Source organism: Musca autumnalis, unplaced genomic scaffold (assembly GCF_047663935.1).
Source record: "Musca autumnalis isolate F117 unplaced genomic scaffold, ASM4766393v1 scaffold_1, whole genome shotgun sequence".
Lineage (NCBI taxonomy): Eukaryota > Metazoa > Arthropoda > Insecta > Diptera > Muscidae > Musca > Musca autumnalis.
This window is the reverse complement of record NW_027411644.1, coordinates 71,723,229-71,751,136: the sequence shown is the minus strand read 5'-3', so window position 1 is coordinate 71,751,136 and position 27,908 is coordinate 71,723,229. Positions and strand designations below refer to the sequence as shown.

The 27,908-nt window shown below is 31.0% G+C and overlaps 1 protein-coding gene across 7 annotated transcripts in view; it reads left to right on the top strand.

Annotated features, from left to right (window-relative positions):
- LOC141401077 (uncharacterized) overlaps positions 1-27,908 on the top strand; it is a 187,469-nt gene that overhangs the window by 102,376 nt on the left and 57,185 nt on the right. For all 7 annotated transcript variants that reach the window (XM_073980932.1, XM_073980908.1, XM_073980956.1 and 4 more), the window contains exon 4: positions 25,458-25,591. In XM_073980932.1, coding sequence (XP_073837033.1) covers positions 25,458-25,591 — 134 coding nt within the window. The remainder of the gene's footprint in view (positions 1-25,457; positions 25,592-27,908) is intronic.

The window sequence follows — 27,908 nt, the reverse complement described above, 5'->3', positions numbered from 1 at the left end:
TGAATATCGACGTCGCATGAACCACGAGCTATACAACGACATCAATATTGTTAAACGTATCGAGATGCAGCGATTGCGTTGGCTAGGCCATATCATAAGAATGAGCGATGATGAACCCGCTAAAAAGGCGTATAATTACGGACCGCTTGGCGGTGCACGCAGAATTGCAGGCCAAGGAATAGATGGCGCAAACAAGTGGATGATGAGATGAAAAGGCGCGGTATTCCAGAGTGCGAAGCAACAAATAGAGAGGAATGGAGATCTCTTCTTAGTTCGGCCTATAGAACAAACGTTCTGTAATGGGCCAGATAAGTAAGTAAGTAAGATGGCCAGGATATTTTAAGAATTGGGTATCCGATCTGGCCGAAACTTTGTATATCGTAAAATTTCTTCACAAACATTTCTTCACGAAGTTCTACATAGGACAACAACTTCGGGTATCTCTCTCAAAAAATTAAAAATGTTTCACTAAAATTCAATTTACGGGCTTTTCGAGTATGGTTTTTAAAATTTTACCGAAGATACTTCTTGTTATGCTCTTTACAGCCATATTATGTTTTTCATGACTGGTGGCGATGATAACTAACGAAAGGAGTGTTTGACATTGGTCCAACCTTTGCCCATCGCAATATTTCTCATATTGGCCGAAGATGAACTATATCGTACAACTCGATCGGGTATCTCTCACAAAAGTACAACAAATTATCTTAAGTGCAATTTAAGAGATGTTCGAGGATGGTTTCGATATTGTTACCAAGGTACTCATTGTGGTGTTGCTGCCTGACATAATGTTCCACAAGCTCTAAAAATCTATCGTAATATTTCTCTCAAACCTAAATTATGTTCGATGATGGGCTAGGGATAGGTAATGGAAAACAATAATCGAATTTTCGACTCTTCGATTTTGGTCTAAAACTAAAAATGCAATTTTTCGGTCTGGCGATCATTTCAGTTGTCTTAAAACTCGACTTTCGACTTTTTCATAACCGCACAAAATCAATTATAATCGACTATTCGTCGACTTTCGAGTTTTCTGTTGAAACTGTAAAACCGCCAAGTCCACAATCTATGGGCAAACTCGAAAATCCGTCACAAGATAATCGATTATGCGATTTTCTCTCCAGACAAAAGTCGACTACTATTTTTAGACTTTTGTTTGCATAAAGTCGGCATAAAGCCGATTAATTAAAAGTCTACTTACCTATCCCTATGATGGGGGGTGGGCCTGTCAGTGAAGTATTTTCGCCCAATTTTTATTATACCTACCCACAAATGCCTACAAAATATACGCTGAAAACTTCCCACAAATGCTTTCGGTACCTATAAAAATGCTATTTTTTTAAATGGTTAGCTTTCGGCAAAGACGACTGATTAATTTTTACTTGCGTTTCTAATTCTATAGATATGTAGATTTTGGGTGAGCGTGATGTGTAACTAGTTGCTGCCTTTTAAGTTATAACATTAGGTGTGTACGATATCTTTCCCAGCAATAATTACTCAGCAAATTCCAGCAACTTCTCTTTCAAGCAAGAAAATTGCAGAATGTTATCGAACAACATTTTGTAAGAACTTGCAAGAATGTCAGCTGTTTCCGAAAATGTATCAACATTGTTTTTGTTTCTTTTGATATTTTAGACCAAATGGAACAAAACCATAAATTTTAAAATTGCACTTTACTTACTTAAAACAATAGTCCTATCCACAACGCTTTAGAATCTAAAAAAAAAATGTGAAATTTTCTTGGTTAACAATTTTAGCATTTCAAGTTGTTTACACTGAACAGCTGATTTAAAGTCAGCTGGCAAAACTTACACATTTTCCCAGCAAAAATTTGCAAGTTCTCAGTCACAGAACTGTCAAATGTTTCTCTCAACTCGCTCTCTTTTGCTGGATAATTTTGTTATCGAACAGCATTCAGTAAAAATTTGTATGAATTTGTAAACAATGTTGGGTTATCGTACACACCTGTTAAACCCTGAAGTATTTGTAAAGCTGATCCTATTCAATTAATACTTTGTGTAAATCAATACTTTTCTCTCTAATATCACATGCAGCATTTACACATGTCAAAGTTATTTGGAAAATGTTTATGAGAATTATATGCAACGAATATATTATCTTAAGCAACTGGGTTTCTGAAATGAAAACACTATTTGTAAAGTGTTTTTAATCATATTTCTCGATTTCGATAGATGTTTACATTCCTTAGATTGCAATTGCAATTGGTTGAAGAAAAAAGTTAAAAGTTCTTATCAAAAGAGAAAATATTTTTCTCTGTGTGTGATTGTTTTTCATATAGAAATAAATTTTTCTGCAATTACTTTGTTGTACATTATTTTTATGATGCTCACACATCATTTGTGACGTAGACAGTTCACGAGTAAACATTTGCCGGCTATTTACTCATTCCACATGGCAACTCCCTTACACCCCCTCCACCACATATCATTAATAAAGACATTTTAATGATCAAAAGCAGCAATTCATCAAATTATTGTCGCTTGTTTCTCTTTGTTGCTATAACTATTGTTTGTTTTTTGTTGTTGCTGGGACATCTTAATTAATTTAAATTTGCTGATGTCTGTCCATCTGCCAGTCGTTGTGATCTCTTTCTTTTTTTTTTTAAATAACGATCATCAGTTTGATGATTATTTTCGTTGTCCAAGTTTTTGTGAAGACAAAAAAAGAACAAGGGCTACTCAATCATTTGAGATCGAATTGAAATGGAATGAAAAACTGAAATGAAATTTTAATGAACTCAGGAGGTTTTGCTCTTTACTTCTTTTACTCTCTCCCACTACCGCTTTAAAACTCAACACCATGAGTCAATGTCCTCCTCAATGGTCTATTAACTCTCGCTTTTTATATTCATTTAAATATGTTATCCTTTTATGTTGTTGATATGTATTGTTATTGTTGTTTCCAGGTATTTTGAATTGTTTTTTTATTTTCTGCCTTCATCACTGAAATCAACCCCCTCTGTACCTTATGTGATGACTTCAATGTTGAAAAATATTTTTTCTTTGACCACTATTTCCCTGCTTTCCTTCTGGTGCTGTTGTTATTGTTTTTGTTGATGAACTCTGGCAAACCTCCCAAACCCAACAAATGTGCGGCATATAAATAAGGACCCTTAGAGAAAACATATGTTTTGTGCCTTCTCTTATCCGTTTTTGTTGCTTGCTGTTCATTTATGGCCTACAATGTTACTGTTGTTATTGTTTTTTTTTCATTCGAATTTATTTGTATCTAATTTTTCTCTGGGCAATATTTTAACCAAAGAATAAACTACTGCCAAACTTAAATATTCATTTGTAATTCATGTTAATCCTTGACTATTTTTAAGGCACGTGTGTTTCAACGGTTCTTTAATGCGGAAGAAAAGAAGGTGGAGAATACCCCAACAACATTTCTTTTGAATTTAGAAATTATAGAAATAAACTAAGCAATGAATATAAATCCACCATGAAGGGTGGAGCAGGACTGGGGGTGTTGAACTCAAAGCACACCTGGTGCAAAGGACAAAAAAATGGAAAATAAATTGATTAGGTTACCTTTTTAAGCAAGATTATTAGAACTGAATTATGAATAAGTGTAGAGAGTAAGGCCAATGCCCTTTATCTTGCCAAATATACAATAGAATCAAGATATGACCAGTTCTTCCATAGAAAATCCCTAAGGAAAGGAAAATAGCTTATTAACGAAAAAATGACAGGAATGGTGGACCTTAATGTCCTTTAAACAGATCCCTAATTTTAAAAGTAAAAGACATTTTCGTAGGTGTCAAAATAAATGTTGAAAATCTAGAAAATTATAGAGAACAAAATTATCCCTTTTGCCAGGTAGTTATAAAGATTGGTTCTAAGTATTGAGACATTTCGGGGCCAATTTATCAGGAAGTATAGCCTTCCCTTGTAAAAAATATAATGTTGGAGTCATAATCACAACGACCACCGGCTATTAAAATTTCATCATGACCCGAGAAGTTGCCTTCAAGTGGATTATTTAATCCAAAAGTGTTGAACTTTTTGCGGAGGTGGTACCTGAAGGTTTGAACCGGAGAGAAGACCCTTAGTGGTCGTCTATTAAAAAATACCCTTATGGGTCTTCTGAAAAAAGAAGACACGATTTTTTAATCATATCTGTAATAAACGAGGATTGTTGGTTTAAGAATATTTTTAAGGAGAGTGGATTTTTTAAGAACATTTTTTAAAAAGTGTGATTTTTTAACAATTTTTTTTAAATTATTTTTTTAACGTATTTGGAGCGTAGAATTTTAAAAATTTCATAAGAAGCTTGCAATTTTTTAGAAAAATGTCATTGAGCATGGATATTTTAAAGATTTTTTTTGGGAGCGTGGATTTTTTAAGAAATTTCCAATGCGAGCGGATTTGTTAGAGGCATTTTTTAAGGAGCTTGTTTCAAATAGCTTGGATATAATAAATTTATTTATATTTTATTATTTTTTTAAAGACCGTGGATTTTTATTATTTTTTAAAACCGTGGATTTTTATTATTTTTTCAAAGACCGTGGTTTTTAAAATATTTTTTTAATGAGCCTGAATTTTTAAAGAATGTTTTTTAAAGAGCATGGATTTTTAAATATATTTTTCAAGGAGCGTGAATTTTTTAATGTTTTTATTTTAAGAGCGTGGATTTTTTAATATTTTTATTTTAAGGGCGTGGATTTTTTAATATTTTTATTTTAAGAGCGTGGATTTTTTAATATTTTTATTTTAAGAGCGTGGATTTTTTAATATTTTTATTTTAAGAGCGTGGATTTTTTAATATTTCTATTTTAAGAGCGTGGATTTTTTAATATTTTTATTTTAAGAGCGTGGATTTTTTAATATTTTTATTTTAAGAGCGTGGATTTTTTAATATTTTTATTTTAAGAGCGTGGATTTTTTAATATTTTTATTTTAAGAGCGTGGATTTTTTAATATTTTTATTTTAAGAGCGTGGATTTTTTAATATTTTTATTTTAAGAGCGTGGATTTTTTAATATTTTTATTTTAAGAGCGTGGATTTTTTAATATTTTTATTTTAAGAGCGTGGATTTTTTAATATTTTTATTTTAAGAGCGTGGATTTTTTAATATTTTTATTTTAAGAGCGTGGATTTTTTAATATTTTTATTTTAAGAGCGTGGATTTTTTAATATTTTTATTTTAAGAGCGTGGATTTTTTAATATTTTTATTTTAAGAGCGTGGATTTTTTAATATTTTTATTTTAAGAGCGTGGATTTTTTAATATTTTTATTTTAAGAGCGTGGATTTTTTAATATTTTTATTTTAAGAGCGTGGATTTTTTAATATTTTTATTTTAAGAGCGTGGATTTTTTAATATTTTTATTTTAAGAGCGTGGATTTTTTAATATTTTTATTTTAAGAGCGTGGATTTTTTAATATTTTTATTTTAAGAGCGTGGATTTTTTAATATTTTTATTTTAAGAGCGTGGATTTTTTAATATTTTTATTTTAAGAGCGTGGATTTTTTAATATTTTTATTTTAAGAGCGTGGATTTTTTAATATTTTTATTTTAAGAGCGTGGATTTTTTAATATTTTTATTTTAAGAGCGTGGATTTTTTAATATTTTTATTTTAAGAGCGTGGATTTTTTAATATTTTTATTTTAAGAGCGTGGATTTTTTAATATTTTTATTTTAAGAGCGTGGATTTTTTAATATTTTTATTTTAAGAGCGTGGATTTTTTAATATTTTTATTTTAAGAGCGTGGATTTTTTAATATTTTTATTTTAAGAGCGTGGATTTTTTAATATTTTTATTTTAAGAGCGTGGATTTTTTAATATTTTTATTTTAAGAGCGTGGATTTTTTAATATTTTTATTTTAAGAGCGTGGATTTTTTAATATTTTTATTTTAAGAGCGTGGATTTTTTAATATTTTTATTTTAAGAGCGTGGATTTTTTAATATTTTTATTTTAAGAGCGTGGATTTTTTAATATTTTTATTTTAAGAGCGTGGATTTTTTAATATTTTTATTTAATAGGACGAGTATTTAATATTTTTATTATAAGATCGTGGATGTTTAATATTTATATTTTAAGAGCGTGCATTTTTAATATTTTTATTTAAAGAGAGTGGATTGTTTAATATTTCTTTAAAGCGTGGATTTTTTAATATTTTTAAGAGCGTGGATTTTTTAATATTTTGTATTTTAAGAGCGTCGATTTTTTAATATTTTTATTATAAGGGCGTGGATTTTTTTAATATTTTTTAAGAGCGTGGACTTTTTAATATTCTTTAAGAGCGGGGATTGTTAAATATTTGTCAAAGAGATTGGATTTTTTAATATTTTTTAAGAGTGTGGATTTTTTAATATTTTTGTCAAAGAGCGTGGATTTTTAATATTTTTCATGTTAAGAGTGTGCGTGGATTTTTTTAATATTTGTTATTTTAAGAGTGTGGATTTTTTAACATTTTTATTTTAAGAGTGGTTGTATTTTTTCAAAGATCGTGAATTTTTTAATATTTTTTGCAAAGACATTGGATTTTTTAATTTTTTTTTTTCAAAGAGCTTGGATTTTTTGATATTTTTTCATTGAGCGTGGATTTTTTACAACCACAACTAACTTCTAAGAACGCGTACTTTTTAAAATTATTTTCAAAGAGCATGGATTTTTTAATATCTTTTTCAAAGAACGCGGACTTTTTAATTTTTGTTTTTTCAAAAAGCGTGAATTTTTTAATAAATTCCTATAAAACGCGGACTTTTTAAAATTTTTTTGACTTGAAAAAATTCAGGGAGCGTGAATTTGTTAAAGTTATTTTTAAGAGTGTGGATTTTTGTAAGAATATTTTTAAGGAACGTGAATGAATTATCAAATATATTTTTAAATATTATTCGGACATCTAGCTCAACTTATCCAGGTTAATTACCATTTACATGTATTATTTCGATAAATGACCCCTTAATAGCCCCATAATTTAATTATCACAAATAACAACAAAAATGAATATTATCTCAACAATTCCAATTAATTAAATTACACATAAAAACGCCAAGAAACTATTGAATATCAATTTGTAGACTATTTACTCTCTTTATTACTGCTTAAATTACCCAAAAGGGTTATTAATAAAACTTTTTTCTTTGAAATATATCTAAGCGGGAAAACTAATAAAATACTTCATTCAGCTAAATTAATCGATCAAATGCGTGTCCAGGCCTCTGCTTGGTTTTATGAAGAGCCAATATTGTCGTCCTCAAGACAATTGTTTTGTCATTAATGTAAATGGCTTAATCACGTGCCGAACGAGTAGATGGATGGTCACCTTTAATTTCCAATTTACAATTGCAATTTTATGAACTCAATTCCGCCAACTTCCTTTGTCTTCCCCAACTTCTCCCCGCCACAACTGCCGAACAGAAAAAATGACAAACTAAATATTTGGACAATTAGCGGTCAAATAAACTTTGATGTTTTACTATTTCATGAACCGAGAGGGGGGAGATGTTTCCACATTGATGAATTAATAGCTAAAATGGCAAAATTTCTTTCCAATAACAGTGGAGTGGACAATGGCCTAACAACATAACCCAAATCTATAACACGTGTCCTTCAAAGTTTAAGGTTTTTGGGATTTTTCGGTTGCAGGTCTCTTTGTTTTTCGATCTTAAAATGTTAACATAAAAGTCCGTTTGTTGGCCTTTGACACGTGCCAAACGTTGTGTTACAGTTCATTTTAAACATATGTACACATCCTGTGACTTTGCCACTGCCAAAATACACCGAACTAAACAAAAACAAATATTTAAGTACCAGCTAGGCCTATTTGAGAAATTTCGTTATACAAATGTTGTTGTTGCTGTTGTCATTTATGTTTGTTTAGTTTACGTTGATTATCCGGCATACGTTCGATTTTGTTGCCATGGTCTGGATGGACGGACATTTAAACTCACACACACGAGCTACTACCAATGATCACAAAAACTGTTAAGTGGTCCTGTGGTCTTTTGTTTATTGTCATAGTTATTGTTGTTGCCTGTCTGTCTGTTTGTTTTTGTATTTTGGTTTTTATTATATTTTCGCTGAAAAGTTAATGGACCCGAAATAATGTCAAATGAAAGGTTTACCTGCCCTCTTAAAACCTCCTGCTTAATGAAGAGTTTCAGGGGGATAAGGACGAACTGACTGTCATGGGTCAAAGAGAAGTTGTAATAAATGACCTTTTGGATCAAAGGAGACAGTATTGAAATAAAAACTACATATCTAAATTAGCTTTCAATTGCTGGCAATGTTTTAATTCGCAATAAAAAGGACTCCTTAAGGATTCTATCTATCCATAAGGATGTAAAATTCAATAGACATTATATTATGTATTGTTTTAGGAAACAACAGAAAAATAAACTAGGATATTATTTAAGAAGCGTGGCTTAAAAAAATAAGGAGCGTGAATTTTTTAAATTGGTTCTTTAGGAGCATGATTTTTTTAAATTATTTTTTGAAGAGCGTTGATTTTTTAAATTATTTTTAGGGAGTGTAATTTTTTTTTAAAAACTTTTGAAGCAGCGTGGATTTAAAAAAAAATAAGCAGCGAGGATTTAAAAAAAAATAAGCAGCGTGGATTTTTAAAATACTTGTTTATGGAGCGGATTTTTTTAAATAATTTTTTAAGGAGAGGGGATTTTTTAAATAATATTTTAAGGAGAGGGGATTTTTTAAATAATTTTTTAAGGAGAGTGGATTTTTTTAAATATTTTTTAAGGAGCGTTCTTTTAAATAATTTTTTAATGTGTGGAAACGTTTTTAATAATTTTAAGGAACGTGGATTTCTTTTAATAATTTTTTAAGGAGCGTGGATTTTTTAAAATTTTTTTAAGGAGTGTAGTTTTTTTAAATATTTTTTTAAGGTGTGTGGATTTTTTTTAATAACTGTTTAAGCTGCTTCGATTTTTTAAAATAATTTTTTAAGGTGTGTGGAATTTTTTTTATAATTTTTAAAAAAGCGTGTATTTTTTATTAATTTCCTAAGGAGCGTGTATTTTTTATTAATTTTTAAAGTATGGTGGATTTTTTTCAATTAATATTTTAAAGATGATTTATTTTTCAAATATTTTTTTAGAAGAGTAGATTTTTTGAAATATTTTTTTAAGGACCGTTGATTACAAATTTTTTTAAGTATGGTGGTGTTAAATATTTTTTAAGCATGGATTTTTTATTTATTTTTAAAAAGCGTGGATTTTTCTAAAATTATTTTTTAAGAATCGTAGATTTTTTAAATTATTTTTTTTAATGAATTTTTTTTATGATCTTTGATTTTTTATTAATTTTTTTAATGGGCGTGGAATCTATACTAATTTTTTAAAGAGCGTAGATTTTTTTAAATTATTTTTTACGGATCGTGGATTTTTTAAGATAATATTGAAAAATATATAAAAAACGTATTTAAAAATTATAAAAAGTATTAAAAATTTTTTAGAAACTATTTCAAATATTTAAAATTTAAAAAAAAAAATATTTAAAAATTTAAAACAAATACTGAAAAATTAAAACAAATATTTAGAATTCTTAACATATATGTATTGAAAATTATTTAAAATAATTAAAAATAATAAAAAATACTTTTAAGAAGCCTAGATGCTTTAAAATATTTTTTAATAATTTTTGAAGGAACGTGGATTTAAAAATAAATAAGCAGCGTGGATTTTTAAAATACTTTTTTATTGAGCGGATTTTTTTAAATAATTTTTTTAAGGAGAGTGAATTCTTAAATAGTTTTTTAAGGAGAGTGGATTTTTTAAAATATATTTTTTAACGAGCGTGGATTCGTTAAGATAATTTTTTAAGAGCTTGGAGTCTTTTAAATAATTTTTTAAGGTGTTTGGAAAATTTTTTAATAATTTTTAAGGAGCGTGGATTTTTTTTTTTAATAATTTTTTAAGGAGAGTGGATTTTTTAAAATATTTTTTAAGGAGCGTGGATTCTTTTACATTTTTTTAAGAAGCATGCATTCTTTTAAATAATTTCTTAAGGTGTGTGGAAACCGTTTTAATAATTTTTAAGGAGTGTGGATTTCTTTTAATAACTTTTTAAAGAGAGTGCATTTTTTTAAATTATTTTTTAAGAAGCGTGGATTCTTTTAAATATCTTTTTAAATATTTAAAATGTTTTTTTTTAAGGTTGTGGAATTTTTTTAATAACTTTTTAAGCTGCTTGGATTTTTTAAAATAATTTTTAAGGTGTGTGTAATTTTTTTTAATAATTTTTAAAAAAAGCGTTTATTTTTTATTAGTTTGTAAGAGCGTGCATTTTTTAATTTTTAAAGGATGGTGGATTTTTTCAAATAATATTGTAAAGATGGTGGATTTTTTCAAATATTTTTTTAGAAGAGTAGATTTTTTGAAATATTTTTTAAGGACCGTGGATTTTTTTAAATAATTTTTTAAGTATGGTGGATTTTGTTAAATATTTTTTAAGCTTGGATTTTTCATTTATTTTTTAAAAACGTGAATTTTTCTAAAATTGTGTTTTAAGTATCGGGGATTTTTTTAATTATTTTTTAAGGAATTTTTTTATGATCTTGGATTTTTTATTAATTTTTTTAATGGGCGTGAAATCAATATTTTTTTTATTTTTAAAGAGCGTAGATTTGTTTAAATTATATTTTACGGATCGTGGATTTTTTAAGCTAATATTGAAAAATATTTTAAAAGGGTATTTAAAAATTATAAAAAGTGTTTAAAAATATTGAAAAATATTTGGAAATTTTAAAAGATACCTAAAAATTATTGAAATATATTTAAAATTTTAAAAAATATTTAAAAATTCAAACAGATACTGAAAAATTAAAATAATATTTAAAATTCATAACAAATATTGAAAAATATTTAAAAATTATAAAAATAATAAAAAATAATTTTAAGAAGCCTGGATATTTTAAAATTTTTTTAATAATTTTTGAAGGAGCCTGGATTAAAAAAAAAAAAATAAGCAGCGTGGATTTTTAAAATATTTGATTATGGAGCGGATTTTTTTAAATAATTTTTTAAGAAGATAGGATTTTTTAAATAATTTATTAATAAGAGTGGATTTTTTAAAATATTTTTAAGGAGCGTGGATTCTTTTAAATAATGTTTTAAGGTGTGTAGAGACCTTTTTTATAATTTTTAAGGAGCGTGGATTTTTTAAGGTTTATGAACACTTTTTTAATAATTTTTAAGGAGCGTGATTTTTTAATAATTTCTTAAGGAGAGTGGATTTTTAAAAATATTTTTTAATGAGCGTGGATTCTTTTAAATATTTTTTAAGATGTGTGGAAACATTTTTAAAAATTTTTACGGAGCGTGGATTCTTTTTAATAATTTGTTCAGGAAAGTGAATTTATTGTTATAGATATTGTTGACCTTTGGACTTTTATATTTCATGGTTTATTTTCACCTGTCCTCGAGCCAAAATAAACCATAAAATATGAACGTGAATTTTTTAAAATATTTTTTTAAGGTGCGTGGATTTGTTTAAATAATTTTTTATGGAGTGTAGATTCTTTCAAATAATTTTTAAGGTGTGTGGAAACTTTTTTAATAATTTTTTAAGGAGAGTGGATTTTTTAAAGTATTTTTTAAGGAGCGTGGATTCTTTTAAATTATTTTTTAAGGAGTGTAGTTTTTTTTTAATATTTTTTAAGGTGTGTTGAATTTTTTTAATAACTGTTTAAGCTGCTTGAATTTTTTAAAATAATTTTTTAAGGTTGTGGGATTTGTTTTAATAATTTTTAAAAATTTTTTAAAGAGTGTGTATTTTTAGTTTTTTAAGGAGCGTGTATTTTTTTTATAATTTGATGGAAATCTATAAATGTAATATTTGGAATATATAATTATTTTTTAAAGAGCGTAGATTTATTTTAATTTTTATTACGGATCGTGGATATTTTAAGATAATATTGAAAAATATTTTAAAAAAAAGTGTTTAAAAATTATAAAAAGTATTTAAAAATATTTTGTTTATTTAAAAGATATTTAAAATTATTGAAAAATATTTAACATTTAAAAAACTATTTTAAAATTTAAGACAAATACTGAAAAATTAAAAAAAATTAAATTCATATTTTTATGAAAATTATTTAAAAATTATAAAAATAATAAAAAATAATTTTAAGAAGCCTGGATACTTTAAAATATTTTTTTAAGTAGATTGGATATAAACATTAAGATAAAAAATTTGTAGAGTGGATTTATACAAATATTGCTAAATGTCTAAAAATTTAAAGTTATTTCAAAGATAATGTACAATAAAAAATATTTATGAGCGTTGATGTTTGAAAATACTTTTTTAAAGGCAAATTCCTAAGAGCGTGATTTTTTAAAAATATTTTTTAGTTGTTAGACCATTAGTGATATGAGCACGAATTAAAAAATACCTTTTAAGACTTGTAGAACGTTGATTTTTTTAAAAGTAAGGCTAACTATGTCCTGACTTTTTTAAATATTATATTTTTAGGACTAGTATAGCGTGAATATTTTATTTTTTACAGTTAGAAGTGCGTAGATTGTTTGTTTAAAATTTTTAAAAAATAGTAGAAACTTCATTTATTATTTAAAAAATTTTAAAGGCCAGTATAGTGTGGATTGTAAATGTATTGGATTTTTATTAAATTTTTAATGGGCGTGGAATCAATAATTATTTTTTAAAAATATTTAAAAAAAAGTATTTAATGATTATAAAAAGTATTTAAAAATATTTAGAAAATTTTAGATATATTTAAAAAATATTGAAAAATATTTAAAATTTTAAAAAATATTTAAAATTTTAAAAAATATTTAAAAATTTAAAACAAATGCTTTTAAGAAGCCTGGATACTTGAAAATATTTTTTAATAACTTTTGAAAGAGCGTGGATTTAAAAAAAGTAAGCATGGTTTTTTAAAATATTTGTTTATGGAGCGGAGAGAGGATTGTAAAAGTATTGTTTGTTAAAGACCTGTGGAGTGTGGATTTCCTAAATTTGTTTAAACCAGTACAGTGTAGATTTTTTAATGGCCGAAAATAAAAAAATATAGTTTTTAGCGTAGATTTTCAAAATATTTTTTAAAATATTTTTGAAGCGCGAATTTTTTAAAATATGTTGGATAAAAATATGTTTATTAATTATTTTAAGCAATGAAAAATGCTTTAGAAATACATAGGGACATTTTAAAATTATCAATAGATGTATGGGATTTTCAAAACAAGACAATATCCATTTATTTATCCCTTTATTCCTTTACTCTATTTCCTCTCCCTTCTGTTATTTTGGTTTCAATCGCTTAATTTTATATTTAATAACCATATCCATTTAGTTGGTATTTGAACACTACTCATTATTTTCATGTTTTTGAAATCATGTCATACTCCATTGACCATATGGACATCAACAGTTTAAGCGTCATCTGGTTCAAAAGGAATTCTCCCTCTCACACATGAAAAAGGATAATCAAGCATGACTCATTGTTTTCCCCGTTTTTCAAAACATGATGATGATGATATGGGAAATTAGATTTGTAATGTTTATTGTGGTTTAATGAGCAAGGAATGAATGCTCGTTTAACAATAGGTTATTTAGTTAAGAGAACATATTCTGAATATGGGATATCCCTAATGGTATGTCTTTCTTCTTTGTATAGGTGGCCGGATGCTGATCAATTTTCTCATAAATTAAGCTAAGAAAAGATTTAAAACCACTCAGAGCTGTTGTTTTTTCTCTTCAGTTTTGAATATCACAATTTTTGATATCATTGGTCACTGATCATGTCATTCCATCAGAGTCTCGGCCTTTCAGCCCTACATCACACCAAGTATTCTCCTTAACTACTGACTTTAAACACATTTTTCTATTCGATATTTGTAAACTGTGTGCTGTCGATGGAAGACCCAAAAACGCTTATTTATGTTATTTTTTATTTATTTACAATAAACCAATAATAATAAGAATTTCGCTATTTTCACTTTGACATTTGACAAGGTATTGAAAAATTATTTGAAATTGGATTTTGATGGGTTTCGATACGTTGACTCCATCACAGCCATAGCTTTCAGCCTAAATATTGGAAACTGTTATTATTCTGTGTTGTTTGTGAAACTATCTATTTTTTGTTTTGTTATGACAGTTATAAAAATTGTTTTCTGAACTTCCCCTCCTCCTCATCCACCTAATAGAAAAATGTAAAGAAATAAATAAAAGACGAAAACTTATTTGGCTGGCATAAATATTCAACAATAAAAATTTATTAACTAAAATTACCATAGCAACAACAAATAAAGACTTTGCAATATAACGGGCTGGTTGGTGGATCCAAAAACCAAGCCAAGGAGCAAAGTTATAAACAAAAAAATAATAAAGAGAACTATGATGTTGTTATTGTTGCTACATAAACTATGAAATATAAATTTTAATGGTGTCACAAATATTTTATTACAGACCTACTTTAGATTTATTATAAATACAATGGAGTAGCAGCAGCAGTTTCAGGCTTTGGGAAACCACAATACGTACACGAAACTTGAAGCTTATCAGTAACAAAAAAAAAGTTTGTTACTATTTCTCACAATTTTTTTCTTGCCTCCTTCCTCCTCCTTCTGCCTTGGCTCCAACCGAAAGTTAATGTCTAAATTATATTTATTCTAAAACTAAATTTTGTTATATTTGAATATTATGGCAGGGGCTATTCTTTATACCCCTAAACAGAATTACGAAGAGGAATTTGTGTTAGTTGCTTTGCACACTAAAACAATAACATTTACATACAAACACATGAACTGGCAGTAGACGAACTTTAATAAATTTGTCAAAAAAAATTGATTTATAGACTCTTAGAAAAAATGGCGATAAAAAAGAACAGCAACGAAAAAAAATAAAAGGAATTTTTATTAACCAAAAAAGTGAAGCAACAACGACGTTGTTCATTTTTATTTTCTTAGTTCATTCCTAGAATTTTTGTTTGCCGCACAGCAGTGGGGGTGGGGTGAATTCTTTACTCCATTTTTTGGTGACATTTTTTTCGTTCAAATGATGTCATAAATTATGCCCCGATCTTTATCAGTAATCAAAAATGTAAAATACCAAAAAGCTTAACAAAAGAATAACGACAAACGCCATAAACAAAGAAAGGACTTGAAGGGACAAGGTGTAAAAAGGGTCCTCCCAAGCATTTTAACTAATTTACGCACATTTTGTGGTGCTAAGGCCATGGACATGTGCCTATTCTCCCTGTTTTATTTTTTCATATATTTTTTTTAAGAAGAAGGTGCGTTGGTTGTATGGCCATAAAAAACTTGTTATACAAATTGCAACCCCCCCTTCCCCCTCAACTTGGCCTTTGGCCATTGTAAAACTAAAATTTCTACATCTTTAGCACTTAATTTATATGTGTGTGTTCGTTCGTTCCCTCTCTGGCCATAATTTACAAAATGTGATTTGTTGCTGGTTTTTAATTTTGGAGGAAACATAATACGCTTAAAAAAGGATTTGTGTAATATTTTAGAAGAATAATAAACCATGGCAGTTGTTGTTGCTTTTTATTGTGGGCAAAAATGATAAGGAAGTCAACACTACAAAAGGACACTCCTTGCTTTACAAGGTGCAAGTTAAAAAGGATTTCTTTAAAAATATAGCAAAAGAAAAAACAATAAATCTACAACAAAATATCTTCAGTCTATGAAGGTACAAGAGAAAAATGGCATGTCCTTATTTTTAAAAAGAAATATCCTTTTCGTAGGTGTTAAGAGAAGTTCTGGAAGTTTCCAGTGTAATTTTCTAGCCGTTTGTTGGATAGGTATCATAAACTGCGGCCCTAATTATGTGCTTCACTGGCAGATTTAAACAACACAGCTGACACGAATAAAACTCATAAATAAAAATTACGTGAGCAGGCTTTTCGGGCCCATATTTCAAGAAGTATTGGTTTCCTCTAGAAAACAATTATACCATTATAGTCATGATCACAAAGACTTTCCGCTATTAAAATTTCTACACTACCGAGAAGTAGCCTTATATTGGAATAAAGCGCAAAGATGTTGAACTATTGTGGAGGAGGTATCTGGAGTGCAATGAACCGACCTTTCCATCTTGGAACTTGATTTCAATTTGGGGTATTTCCTTTCGATAGGTCGCCGCAAAGGTTACCTTCGGTGCAGATATCGGAACGATTCACTAACAGTTCTTAAACTGCACGTAACCAAAAAATTTAACTTTTGTGTGAGTCCATCCTCAAATTTTGATTTCACTTTGGATCCTTCCCATTGGACAAAGTTTAAATTTTTTGGAAGAAAAATATATCAAAAAAAATGTCTAAAAAATTCCCACTTCGGGGTGGTTGAAATCAAAACCAAAAGCAATACCTTCGGTATTCGATTTTCGAACAGTCCTTAAACTATAATTTTGGTAAGGGAGATACCTAAAGGAATTGTCCGTAATAGTACTTCTAGGTACTTGATGTACGTTTGGAAAAAAAATTACGATTTTCAAATTTGGTTATCGAACTGTCAATTCGGCCCAATGCGATTTGAGACCGTTGCACATTCGGTACTTAATTGCGCCTGGCGAAGCTGCCATTCTACACTGCGATAGACAGGCCTGATAGGCTCGTTGATCTAAAGCAGCCAAGATTACCCATATACGTAAACGTGACTGCAACAACAACAAAGGGAAGACTCGCTCAGAGAGACTAATGCACAAAACATTTTGAGCACCACCGATCTAAATATTCCCCTTTGTAGCTCTCTCTCTCTCTCTCTGTAGATCCAGAAGATCTCTCCTGGCATGCCAGGGTTGGGAAAGCCTATCCATAACCTTGCAGCAGGGATGCTCACGGTGATAGCACCCAAACATTTTTGTGTGCTGATGTAACGTGAAAATTCTTCGCCTCCTCGTGAAGATGATCCCCTGGTGCCATGAGCAGACACTCTAATGAATTCCTACCATTTGTATAACATACCACAGATCGGTCTATTGATTTATAACAGGTCAACAAGGTTTCCATGTAAGCACCCTAAGTGCCTACGAGCTTGCTCCTACTAAATACGTTATACACAATATTATGGGGTAGTTACCTGTTGAAATCAGAACACCATCGACCAATATGTACAGGGGGAGCCTCATTTCAGCCATCCATGTGGTGAACAGGGTGCAGTAGATTAAGCGGCGGATATTTTCTCTATGTTCTCGAACTACTTTACATGGTTGATGGTATTGAAACCATTCGATACTTCAAGAGCCGTCATGACTGTTCGGTCGCAGGGCTTGTTCTGGTTCAGTCTTTGGCTGATATGTCTGGATTTGAGTGTAATGTTGTTGCTGATGTTGTGCAACTGGGAAACTGCTTCTAATCTCACAGCTTCTAATTCGCTGCTTCTAATTCGCATTTGCTGGGATCCTTGTCTTGCTTCAGCGGGATCAACCTGCCAATCTTCCAGGTTTGGGTGGCTAACGATAAAGTGATGACAAATATTTGTTAAATACTCAACTTCGGTTTCATACAGGGTCTCAATCGTTACTATTGAGATGTCGTGTGGGCCCAGTGCTTTGCGTGATTTCCCATGTCGGATGATAAGAACCCCGTGGTAGTATTATAAGCACCACTTGGACCTGTCACTGTTAAGCCGTTGATTGCAACAGCCGTTCTAACATCCGTCTTTCCTGGATTCGAGAGTATCTTAACTGTTGCCCATAATTTGCTCAATCCTGCACCAATGTCGCCTTTCTTCGGGTGATCTAGCCACTTTTTTCGCTTATGTGGACTTCAAGGGTAAGTGTTCGTACGAAAAAGCTCATCACGCTTATTTGCTAGTCCAGTCGATTCCGCTGGGAAATTGATCTAATTTCGGGTATTGGACCAGCAGGTGTGTAGTGAGCGGCTGCAGCTGTGATGTTATTTCGAACAATTCTCTCAGCCACCCAAGGAGAACAATTTTCTAACCCTTGCCAATAAGCTTTTCAATGGTTCAGAAAAGTACGAGGGTCAGAGGTTATGAAGTCGTGTGGTCTGAGCCAGACCGGGTGCCACAATGGTAATGTCTGAGGCTCGCTAGAAATTGGAGAAATTAGACGCAAATTGAAACAAGCCGAAAAGTAAACTTCGAAATTAAGCTGGAATGGGTCGATAAATTTAGGGAAATCGATTTGAAGCTTTTGATTTCGGACGCTCGGAGGCAATCCATATGAGGCGCACTAGGTAGAATAAAATTCAGCCGAAGGCGATACTTAAATTAACTCTCTCTCTCTCTCTCTCGTGGTACCATTGTATTAATATTGATGAAAAACTATGATTCTAGATATAAAACGATGACGTCGAAAGATCGGAAGGTAGGCTCTAGATGAATTGTCTTAGTGAAAAACACACACATAATCTTTTGTGACACGACATCAACGTGGGCAATAACTTTTTAAAATGGAAGACCACCTTTATCATATTCTTTACTTTAGGGTCCAATATTGGGATGTTATCACCCGAAGATTACCACCATGAATTGTGATCCGATAAACAAATTCAACATAGATCCTAATGAACTTGCGATTGTAAGGAAACTTGAACGCCCTTCATCGAGAGAAATGTCAGGTGGCGCCGCTAGTTGCCTAGCAAGAACGAATCAATCCATCAGAATCAAAGAATAGATTCAAGAGACAATGTTTTAAAAGAAAATACTATTTGACAAGAATATTGCGACCTCCGATCAGAGAGGTCGAAAATCTCGCTGAAAAGTAAAACGGTACCGTAAATGGGTACGATTTATGAATCAATGCACATGAGAAAACAGTCTAAGCGCTCGTTGATATGATGTAATGACTCCCAATAGATCCACCTTTGCTATGAAGTATGAAAAACGAACACGAACAGACTATCGCCCCACAAAAATTGCTACCAACAGGTATTGATATCAATGATGTTTTGTTAGAACACACCGCGTCCTTCCATAGGTGACCTTACATGTTGCCTTGCTATAGCTGAACTTTAGAGGCATTCTGCCATAGAAAACCTTTAGATACCTTCTTTCCATATGGGGACCTTTGTAGGTGCTCTGTCTATATAAGAAGCCTAGAGGCCTTCATTCCGCAGAAGACATTTAGAGTTTTTCTATCCATAACAGGCTTTTAGAGGCTTTTGGAGGAGCTTTGAGAGGTCAGCTGTTTTCAGAAGCCATTTTTTCTATATAAGGCCTTTAAGGGGTCTTCTGTCTACAGAATACCTTTGAGAGATTATCCGTCACTATAATGGGTTCCCAGCAAAAATTCGGATCCATTAGTCATTACGTAACCCATTACAAAGTAATGTAAACAAGCTTCTTTTCCCATTACAAGTAATCTGAAAAGTAATGGGATACTTCTTAAAAAAATTACAAAGCAAACCTACTTACTTTGCTCCTCACTAAGTAATGAGGACGGTGGCACAACGAGTGTGTGTCCGACTATAAATCCTAGGGTAGTGTGTTCAACGCTCACTGTCGGCACGCGATTTTTTTTAATTAAAAAATAACAGTTCGTGGTGCACTGCACATTTAAGTTCTTAAGCAACCCTTAATGTTCGTGTGCGTGGCATAGTACGTAGTGTTTTTGGCTAGAAATCAGGGGGTTCGTGTGTTCAACTCCCACAGCGAGCGAAATAAAATAAAGTAAAATAAAAGTAAGAAGTGTGATGAAATTAAAAAAAAATCTCTACATCAACTGTTCTAAAAATAGAATTTTTTCAACTTATTTTTCAACTTCTAGTGACCACAGAATAACTAGTTATTCTAGTGGTCATAAAATAACTACAAACTGAGTGCGACATGCCCTTGTAAAAATAATGGGGAAGAAAGGGGGTTTGCGAGTAGTTACGGCTGCCAAAAATCCCTTACAAAACCCATGATTTTGGGAGGACTTTTTTTGCTGGGTTATAATGGGTTTTTGTTTTTTAATGGACAGTTTTGTACAATTTTCAGAATAGTTTTTGATCATTTTAATTGAATATATCATAATTTTTTTATCAAACTTAAGTTTTAAAAATCGATAAATTTTTTTATTGCTGTGGTTTTAAATTCAATCTAATTTGTTTTTTCTTTATTAAGCTAAATTTAGAATATATTGATAAAATATTTTGTCAATATAACCACAAGTTTATCAAAACAAATTGATAAAGCACCTAAAGTTTTCTTTGTCAATCTGTGAAATATTTTATCAGTTCAAAATAAAATAATTAGATAAATATTTTAGTCCACATGACAATGTTTTATTTATTTTTTTTACTTTGCAATCAAATAAGTTTATCGAATTGTTTGGGTTTGGTATCGTTTGCCTTATTAATGTTGATGATTAAGGTATTGTTTGGCTATAGGCTTTTCATAAATAAAAATCGTTGTTGTGATTTTTAATAATTTATTTTCCAATATTTCGATTGGAATCCTCAATCATTAAAGAAAATTGTCGTTGTCTAATCGTAAGCTCGCTTATCGAACAGTTTATCGAATTTGTACAGTGTTTTATTTAACTTGCTTTGGTGTCCGTTTAGTTCACATCTAGTAACTCATTTTCTACACAGTTGCAGTTGACCAATCGAACTAAAACATTGGATGGCAATACAAGAATATGAAACCAAAACCCATATGGATCAATTTTTTTCTTATAGCCCCCATATACCGGTACCACCCGATTTGAAGTATTTTGAGGATTTTATCTTCAATTTTAGCCCGAATTAGCCGTAATTTGGCATTTGGGGTCTTTATCTTCATTTTTAGGCCGATTTTGCTGAAACTTTGCATTTGAAGTTCCCAATGGTACCGAAACTTCCGCACCAAAAATTATGGACATAAGTCCAGGTTTTGGTATAGCCCTTATATAACGGGACCACACAATTTCAGGCATTTTAAAGTTTTTATCTACATTTTCGGGCTAAAGTGGCTATAATTTTGTTATGAGGTTCTCAGTGGCCAAAAAATTTAATTACTGAAAAGTTAAAAATTAAAAAAAAAATAATTAAAAAATTAAGTACAGTGTTTTATTTATAAATGCACTAAAAACTAGAAAATAATTTTCATGATGGAATCTCACGGTGCTCTTGAATCAAATTTAAATGTAAGGTGCTTACACCTGGGAAGTTTTTGCGGACTCTGAAACTACAATGTTCATAGATGAGGAAAATCAAAAAACAAAAAATCGCTGGAGCGCTTTTTTAAATAAATCGCGATTCAAGTTGACATTTTTAGGGGTTGTTTAGGTTTTTGCGATTTTGCTTGGAAACCGCAAGTCCTATCAAAATGGGGATAAAGAAAATGTTGTAGCTATCAAAATTCTCTACAAGATTGACCTTAATGATATTTTCGTAGGTTTTACAACTTTTGAGATATAGAAGTTGAAATTGGGACAGTTCAAATTCGATTCAATTCTGTATGGTCTCCTTATAAAACAATGTCATGACTGCAATTTTCCTACTTAAACTTATGTATCTAAAAAAAATGGCACAACCTAGGAAAGATTACATAAGCAAGTCTTGTTGAGAATTTTCAGAGCTATAAGATTTTCTCTGCCGATAAGACTTTCCATATTCAAGCAAAATCACGAAAACCTAACAAAAAATATCTGAAAATGTAAACTGAGCTTGTTTATCTAAAAAATGGTACAGCCTGAGAAGAAATCATAAACGTCAATCCTGTAGAGAATTTTCACAGCTACAACATTTTCCTTAGCTCCATTTCGATTGGACATGCGGTTTCCAAGCAAAATCGTGAAAACCTAAAAAACACCTAAAAATGTGAATTTTGAGCGCGATTTATTTAAAAATGCCTACAGCGATTTTTTCTTGTTTTTGGATTTTTCTCATATATGAACATTGCTGTTTCAGAATTCACAAAAACTTTCCCCGTGTAAGCGGTTTTCATTAAATGTTAGTTAAGGCGCACCCATCATGACATTGTTTTATAAGGGGGCGATACAGTCAGTGCATTGTCCCAATTTGAACTTCAATATCTCAAAAATTTTAAAACCTACGAAAACACCGTAAAGGTCAATCTTATAGAACATTTTGACAGCTACAACATTTTCTTTAGCTCTATTTTGATAGAACTTGCGGTGTCTAAGCAAAATCGTGAAAACCTAAACAACCCCTAAACATGTCAACTTGAATCGCGATTTATTTAAAAAGCTCTCCGGCGATTTTTTTGTTTTTTGAGTTTTCTCATCTATAAACATTGTAGTTTCAGAATCCGCAAAAACTTCCCAGGTGTAAGCACCTTCCATTTAAATTTGATTGAAGAGCACCGTGATCTCTCAAATAAAACGCTTGTATTTGAATTAAAACTTGTGACAATATTAAACGGCAAGCGTTTTATTTAAGAGATTCCATCATGAAAAATTATTTTCTAGTTTTTAGTGCATTTATAAATAAAACACAGTAACTTAATTTTTTACTTATTTTTTATATCAATATGAATTTTTTTGTCGCCAGAAAATTGACAATTTTTTATTGAATCTTTGAATTTTACTGTGTGTAATTTTTTTAGTCATGTTTTATTAACCATATTCTGACTCCACAGTGTGATAGAAGAAAAGAAACGAGAAGACACGTGTCTCGCCGTTTTTTCCCTATCTCATCAACTTTCGCGGTTATAGGCCTCCAAAGGTTTGAGGCTTTGATGTAAAAAGGGTCATATAGTCAGGGCTATATCTTCCAAACCGTTACGAAATTTGAATTTATCTCAGAGACAAAGTTGTAGCTCTTGTCTTAAAGAACAAAAGTTGTGAACACATATAATCCATCAAACTTCATCTGCAAGGTCAAAATCGCCATAGTATTCGAACCTGGGACCCCAACAACCAAGTGACACGGTTGCAGGCGTCTTAGCGTTCTAAGCCACCATCAACTTGTCAAAGATTCCGATGACAAATATTGATGATCAAAATCTTCTGATACAGAAGAACAAATAAAATAAAGGTGGAAAAAAGCTGCCTTAGTATTTGTAATAAAGCATTGAAAAATAGGGTTACCAGCCAAGTCGGACTATAGGAAAGGTTTGGAATTAAATGACTAACATTAAAATAAATAAATAATTCGAATATACAAATTTCGAATGATTTGTGATATAAATGCTAGTCTCCAAGCTTAGCCTTCGTCCACCCACTAAAAAAAAAAAAAATAAAAAAAAACACCATTCAATATGCCTGATGATCGGTCTAACCACCCGTGAAACGTAGCATAGTGGTTGAATGTGTGGGACTTCGGTGGATTCCTAATTTTTCAATGTACCTATTAGGTCTAAATAGCTCAACTCGAAAGAGAATTAATTGAAATATCACTCTAAAAATGACCTTCGCCTTAATAAGGCAAAACAAAAAAAAAAAGGTTATGCCATTTGGTTATGTGATGTGGCTCCATAGCTTATTTGCAGTTCTATATATGTTTATAGCAGGGACGCGCTTCTTTGCTTCTTTGTATAGTGAGGGCGACCACTGAGTTGTTTTTGCATTTTCTGCTCTCTCTCTCTCTCACGTACAGTGTACGTGTACATAAACAAAAGATGCACATCATGTGGTTGTTGTTGTTTTTTTTCACCCATGCATACACACATATACGCACATGCTTCAGTATTGATGGAAATATTATGGGCGACACTGGTTTATAGTGACTTCAAAAATTTTCCAAATATGCATATAGAAAATTTTTCAAATGAATCACCTTATAATTAAGAATTTATCTAGTCTTAGGTAAAAACTCACATGGATATGAGGATGTAAGAAAGTCATAACCCTAATATGTGTATTTTGAGGTTCAATTCTCAAGATGTCTTAACATACATATATGTATTTCAGTTTATACAGTTTTTTTTTAAATTAAATTATTAAAATTACTAAATTTATTTCATTTCACTGTCATATGGGGGAAATAAAATGAACATTATTGTGATCCTCGTAATCGATTAGACATTTTTTCGGAGTTTCTGTTAGTTTTTAAAATTTAAACTGCCATTAAAAACCAACATAATACTCGTACTTCTGTTTATATCATATTTTCGCAACAACCAAAAATGTGTGTTTTGTTTGCCTTCGAAAAATATTCTAAAATTTTAACCACAAAAAGTATGTCACAGTGGTAATACTCGTATGTCGAGTGATTCATTGGGGTGTAATGTTGGTGATAAGATTATTATATTACAGGTGAAGAAAATATGCAAATATTAGGTTATTCACATGTACGTACCATGGCTTATTCTAGGCATATTTTATTGTGACTTTTTCCTAAATTAAAATGGCAGAAGGAATTTTGCCACAATCCCTGTTGGTAATAAAATCCATTCTGAGATTGCATCACATTCGGTCAGCTTGACTTGTTGGTTGGCTCTAAAAGGTGCGTGTGGCCAACCACATTAGTTGTTGTTCTTGTTGTTCTTGTTGGCAAATGTTTTAAGTTGTAATCTCTGTTAATGAAGCTAAGTACCTACTTCTTTTTTATTTTGGCATATCAACAAAACGTAAATTCCTTACCCCCTTTTTTATGGGGGTCTTTAAATGGTTAACTAGCAGGAGTTCTTTCTACACCTTTGTTTTTGTATAGGATGTTATGGGAAATGAGGTGGAGGTAGGGGGAGCTAAGTAAGTAATTAATTCATAATTTTAATTAGCCAGCCAACATTTATTTCATTTCATATTTAATTTCGCTTATTTGTTGTAAGGCTTGTTGAGCTTTCCAAAAAGAATGGCCTGCAAGGTCTCTTAGACCTAACTGCGTACCTAGTTACGTGCCTAAATATATTAAATTAATTTTTATATGTCCTGTTACTGTTACTGTTTTTTTAAGAGGTTTTATTTCATTTACTTCACTTTTTATGATTTAGGATAACAAATCTGTGTCGTCTGTGTGTGTGTGACATTCTTTTGTTTAGAGGTCCTTTACTTTTTGTAACTATTTTGGCCTTTTGTGTTATTTTTGTTTTATTTAAATCAAGGAGTGTTTTGCTTACAGTTTGTAAAATGAGCTCAGGCCTTTTTTATGAGCCCAAAAAAGTGTTATTTCTTTTTTTGGTGGTTAAATGGTGAGGGGAAAGGGGGATTTGGAGTTATATTTCTAGTTAAAATGCAAGAGATGGAGTTAGATTTGGCGGGAGGAAACTTCATTGTAATTAACACAAAATTTATTACATCCTTTTTATGCGTTTCTTCCGCTTGTGTAAATGCGTTATGAGTCAGGAAAGAGAATTGTTCATTAAATTTCTTTCGGAGTATAAAACAGTATTTGGGTTGGGAAAGAGTACAATGTTCTATAGGAAAATATCCTCCATGATAAAGTTTTCATCACGGATACTTTCTTTCCATATAAGCAATATTATCCCTAATATTTTGTCTACAAAATCATTCAAATTCAAATTATTCATTAATTAATTAATTTGATAAATTATCTTTCTGTCATCTGTTTGGCAAATAATTTTCCATTGATCTTATTTTTCATCTTTATTTACATTCATCTTATTCTTCCCCTTCTTTTTCTTTCCATTACAGTTGTTATGCATAAGGAAAAGGAGGAGAATGGTGGCAATTCAGTTTTACCTCATATACACGCACATGATGGCTATCGAACGCGAGAGTTGGGAGCTTTCGAGCATGGCCTATTAGATGGTGATATGTTCCTGCAGGTAAGTCGTATACCAAAAAAAAACACATGCCTGAAATCAAAATGAAAGATAATTTCAGAAAGATACGAAAAAAATCCTTGATTTGTTATTTGTGATTAGGTCAAAGTATTTGACAAATCGTGAGTGAGTAAATGTTTGTAATAGGAGCATAACATTGCATGGTTACCAGAGAAAAAAAAAACTTGGCATATTAGGAACAGTAGCCACCATATGCGCCTAATAATTAAATTGATGTGTTAATTAATTATTTAATTAGTTGTGATGTGTGGCGAGCAGGGAAGGCGGGGAGTTGATAGAAGACATGTAGATATTCCAAACATTTATTTATTTCGTCTTCATCACTGCCGAGTTAATGAATGTCTGAATGAATGTTTCGTTGTGAATACCACCGAATGACTGATTATGAATGGAAATTAATGTGCTAATGACGAAAAAAAAACATAGGACCAACTTCATTTACATTTGATGAAGACAAATTATGTTGTGGCCATCGCAATTAATTGAGAAGCTTTGAAGGCTTCACTTTGAGGAGGTGTTGGGGGAAATTGAGGTGGAAACTGACATTTCTTATCTTTATTTGCATTTTCTGGCATCAAAGTTATCAATCATTAAATTTTCTTTGTAACAGGACAAGCAAAACAAGTGAGCAAAGGCTATAGTCGGGACGGGGCCGACCATGTGATATCCTACACCACTACCCCTGTGCATAAGCTTTTCACTGGTAAACATTTCTTTTAGGGAATATAAACCGACTACCACCAAAAATAATATGCCTCTTTGTCTCTGGGACCCCCATAAGCAACCAAAATTTCGTGACCATCCGATCAAAATTACGACCTGTAGCTTGATTGCAAAAAAATGGAAGAATTGGATGCATTACCGACTATTGTGGTATCTCCCTTGTTTGACCACCTTCGCCAACCTGCTTTACACCAATGTAAAGGTAATATTTTCTTCTTCCATTGACAGGCTTTGACGTTGGAATACCCCTACTAGAAGCCAATATATTCACAAAGAATAAAACTTTGAATTTGTCTCCAAATGAGTTTTTCCCCATGCCGACCCCTAAATATTATCCGGCTATCACCAAAATCAATAGGCTTCTTCCTATGTGGGACCCGCATCAACTCCCAAAAAATTCGTGACGATCCGATCAAAATTGCGACCTGTGGCGTGATTACAAAAAAATCGGAAATCGGATGCATTATCGACCATTGCCATATCTCTGCTATTTGACCACCTATGACGACCTACTTTACATCGTTGTAAAGGTGATATTTTCTACTTTCCTTGCCAGGTTTTGCTTTTGATATACCTCTTAAAGAAACAGAGATATTGGCTTTGAAATAAAACGTTGACCTTTCTCAAAGTAAGTGTTTGCCCATTCCGACCCCTGCATATTATCCGACCATCATCAAAATCAATGACTTCTTTCTTTTTAGGACCCCCATTAACCCCCAAAATTTCGTGACCATCCGATCAAAATTGCGACCTGTAGCGTGATTACAAAAAAATCGGAAAATGGGATGCATTATCGGCTATTGCCATATCTTTGCTATTTGACCACCTACGACAACCTGCTTTACACCGTTGTAAAGGTGATATTTTCTATTTTCCTTTCCAGGTTTTGCTTTTGATATACCTCTTAAAGAAACAGAGATATTGGCTTTGAAATAAAATGTTGACTTTTCTCCAAATAAGTGTTTGCCCATTCCGACCCCTAAATATTATCCGACCATCACCAAAATCAATAGGCTTCTTCATCTGTGAGACCCCCATTAACCCTGAAATTTTCGTGACGATCCGATCAATATTGCGACCTGTAGCGTGATTTCCAAAAAAATAGAAAAATGGGATGTATTACTGACTATTGCGATATCTCCGTTATTTGGGTGCCTACGCCGACCTAGTTTGCATCATTGTAAAGACGGGATCTTCTACTTTCATAATCAGGCTTTGCTTTTGGAAAATTTTCAACCAAAGCTGTGATATTTGTCAATATAATTAAAATCGCAAAAATGAAAATTGGGGTTTTATTTGCTACTATTGCGATATTTTCGTTGTTTGATAACCTACGAGCACCCACTTTACATCATTAGAAAGGTGATATTTTCTGCTTTCATTATCAGGTTTTGCTTTTGTAATACCCCATAGAGAAGCTGAGATATTGGCTTTGAAAAAAAGTGTTGTCTTTTTATCCACCTAAGTTTTTTGCCCTTCCCGACCCCTAAATATTATCCGACCATCACCAAAATCAATAGGCTTCTTCCCATCCGGGATCCCCATCAACATCCAAAATTTCGTGACGATCCGATCA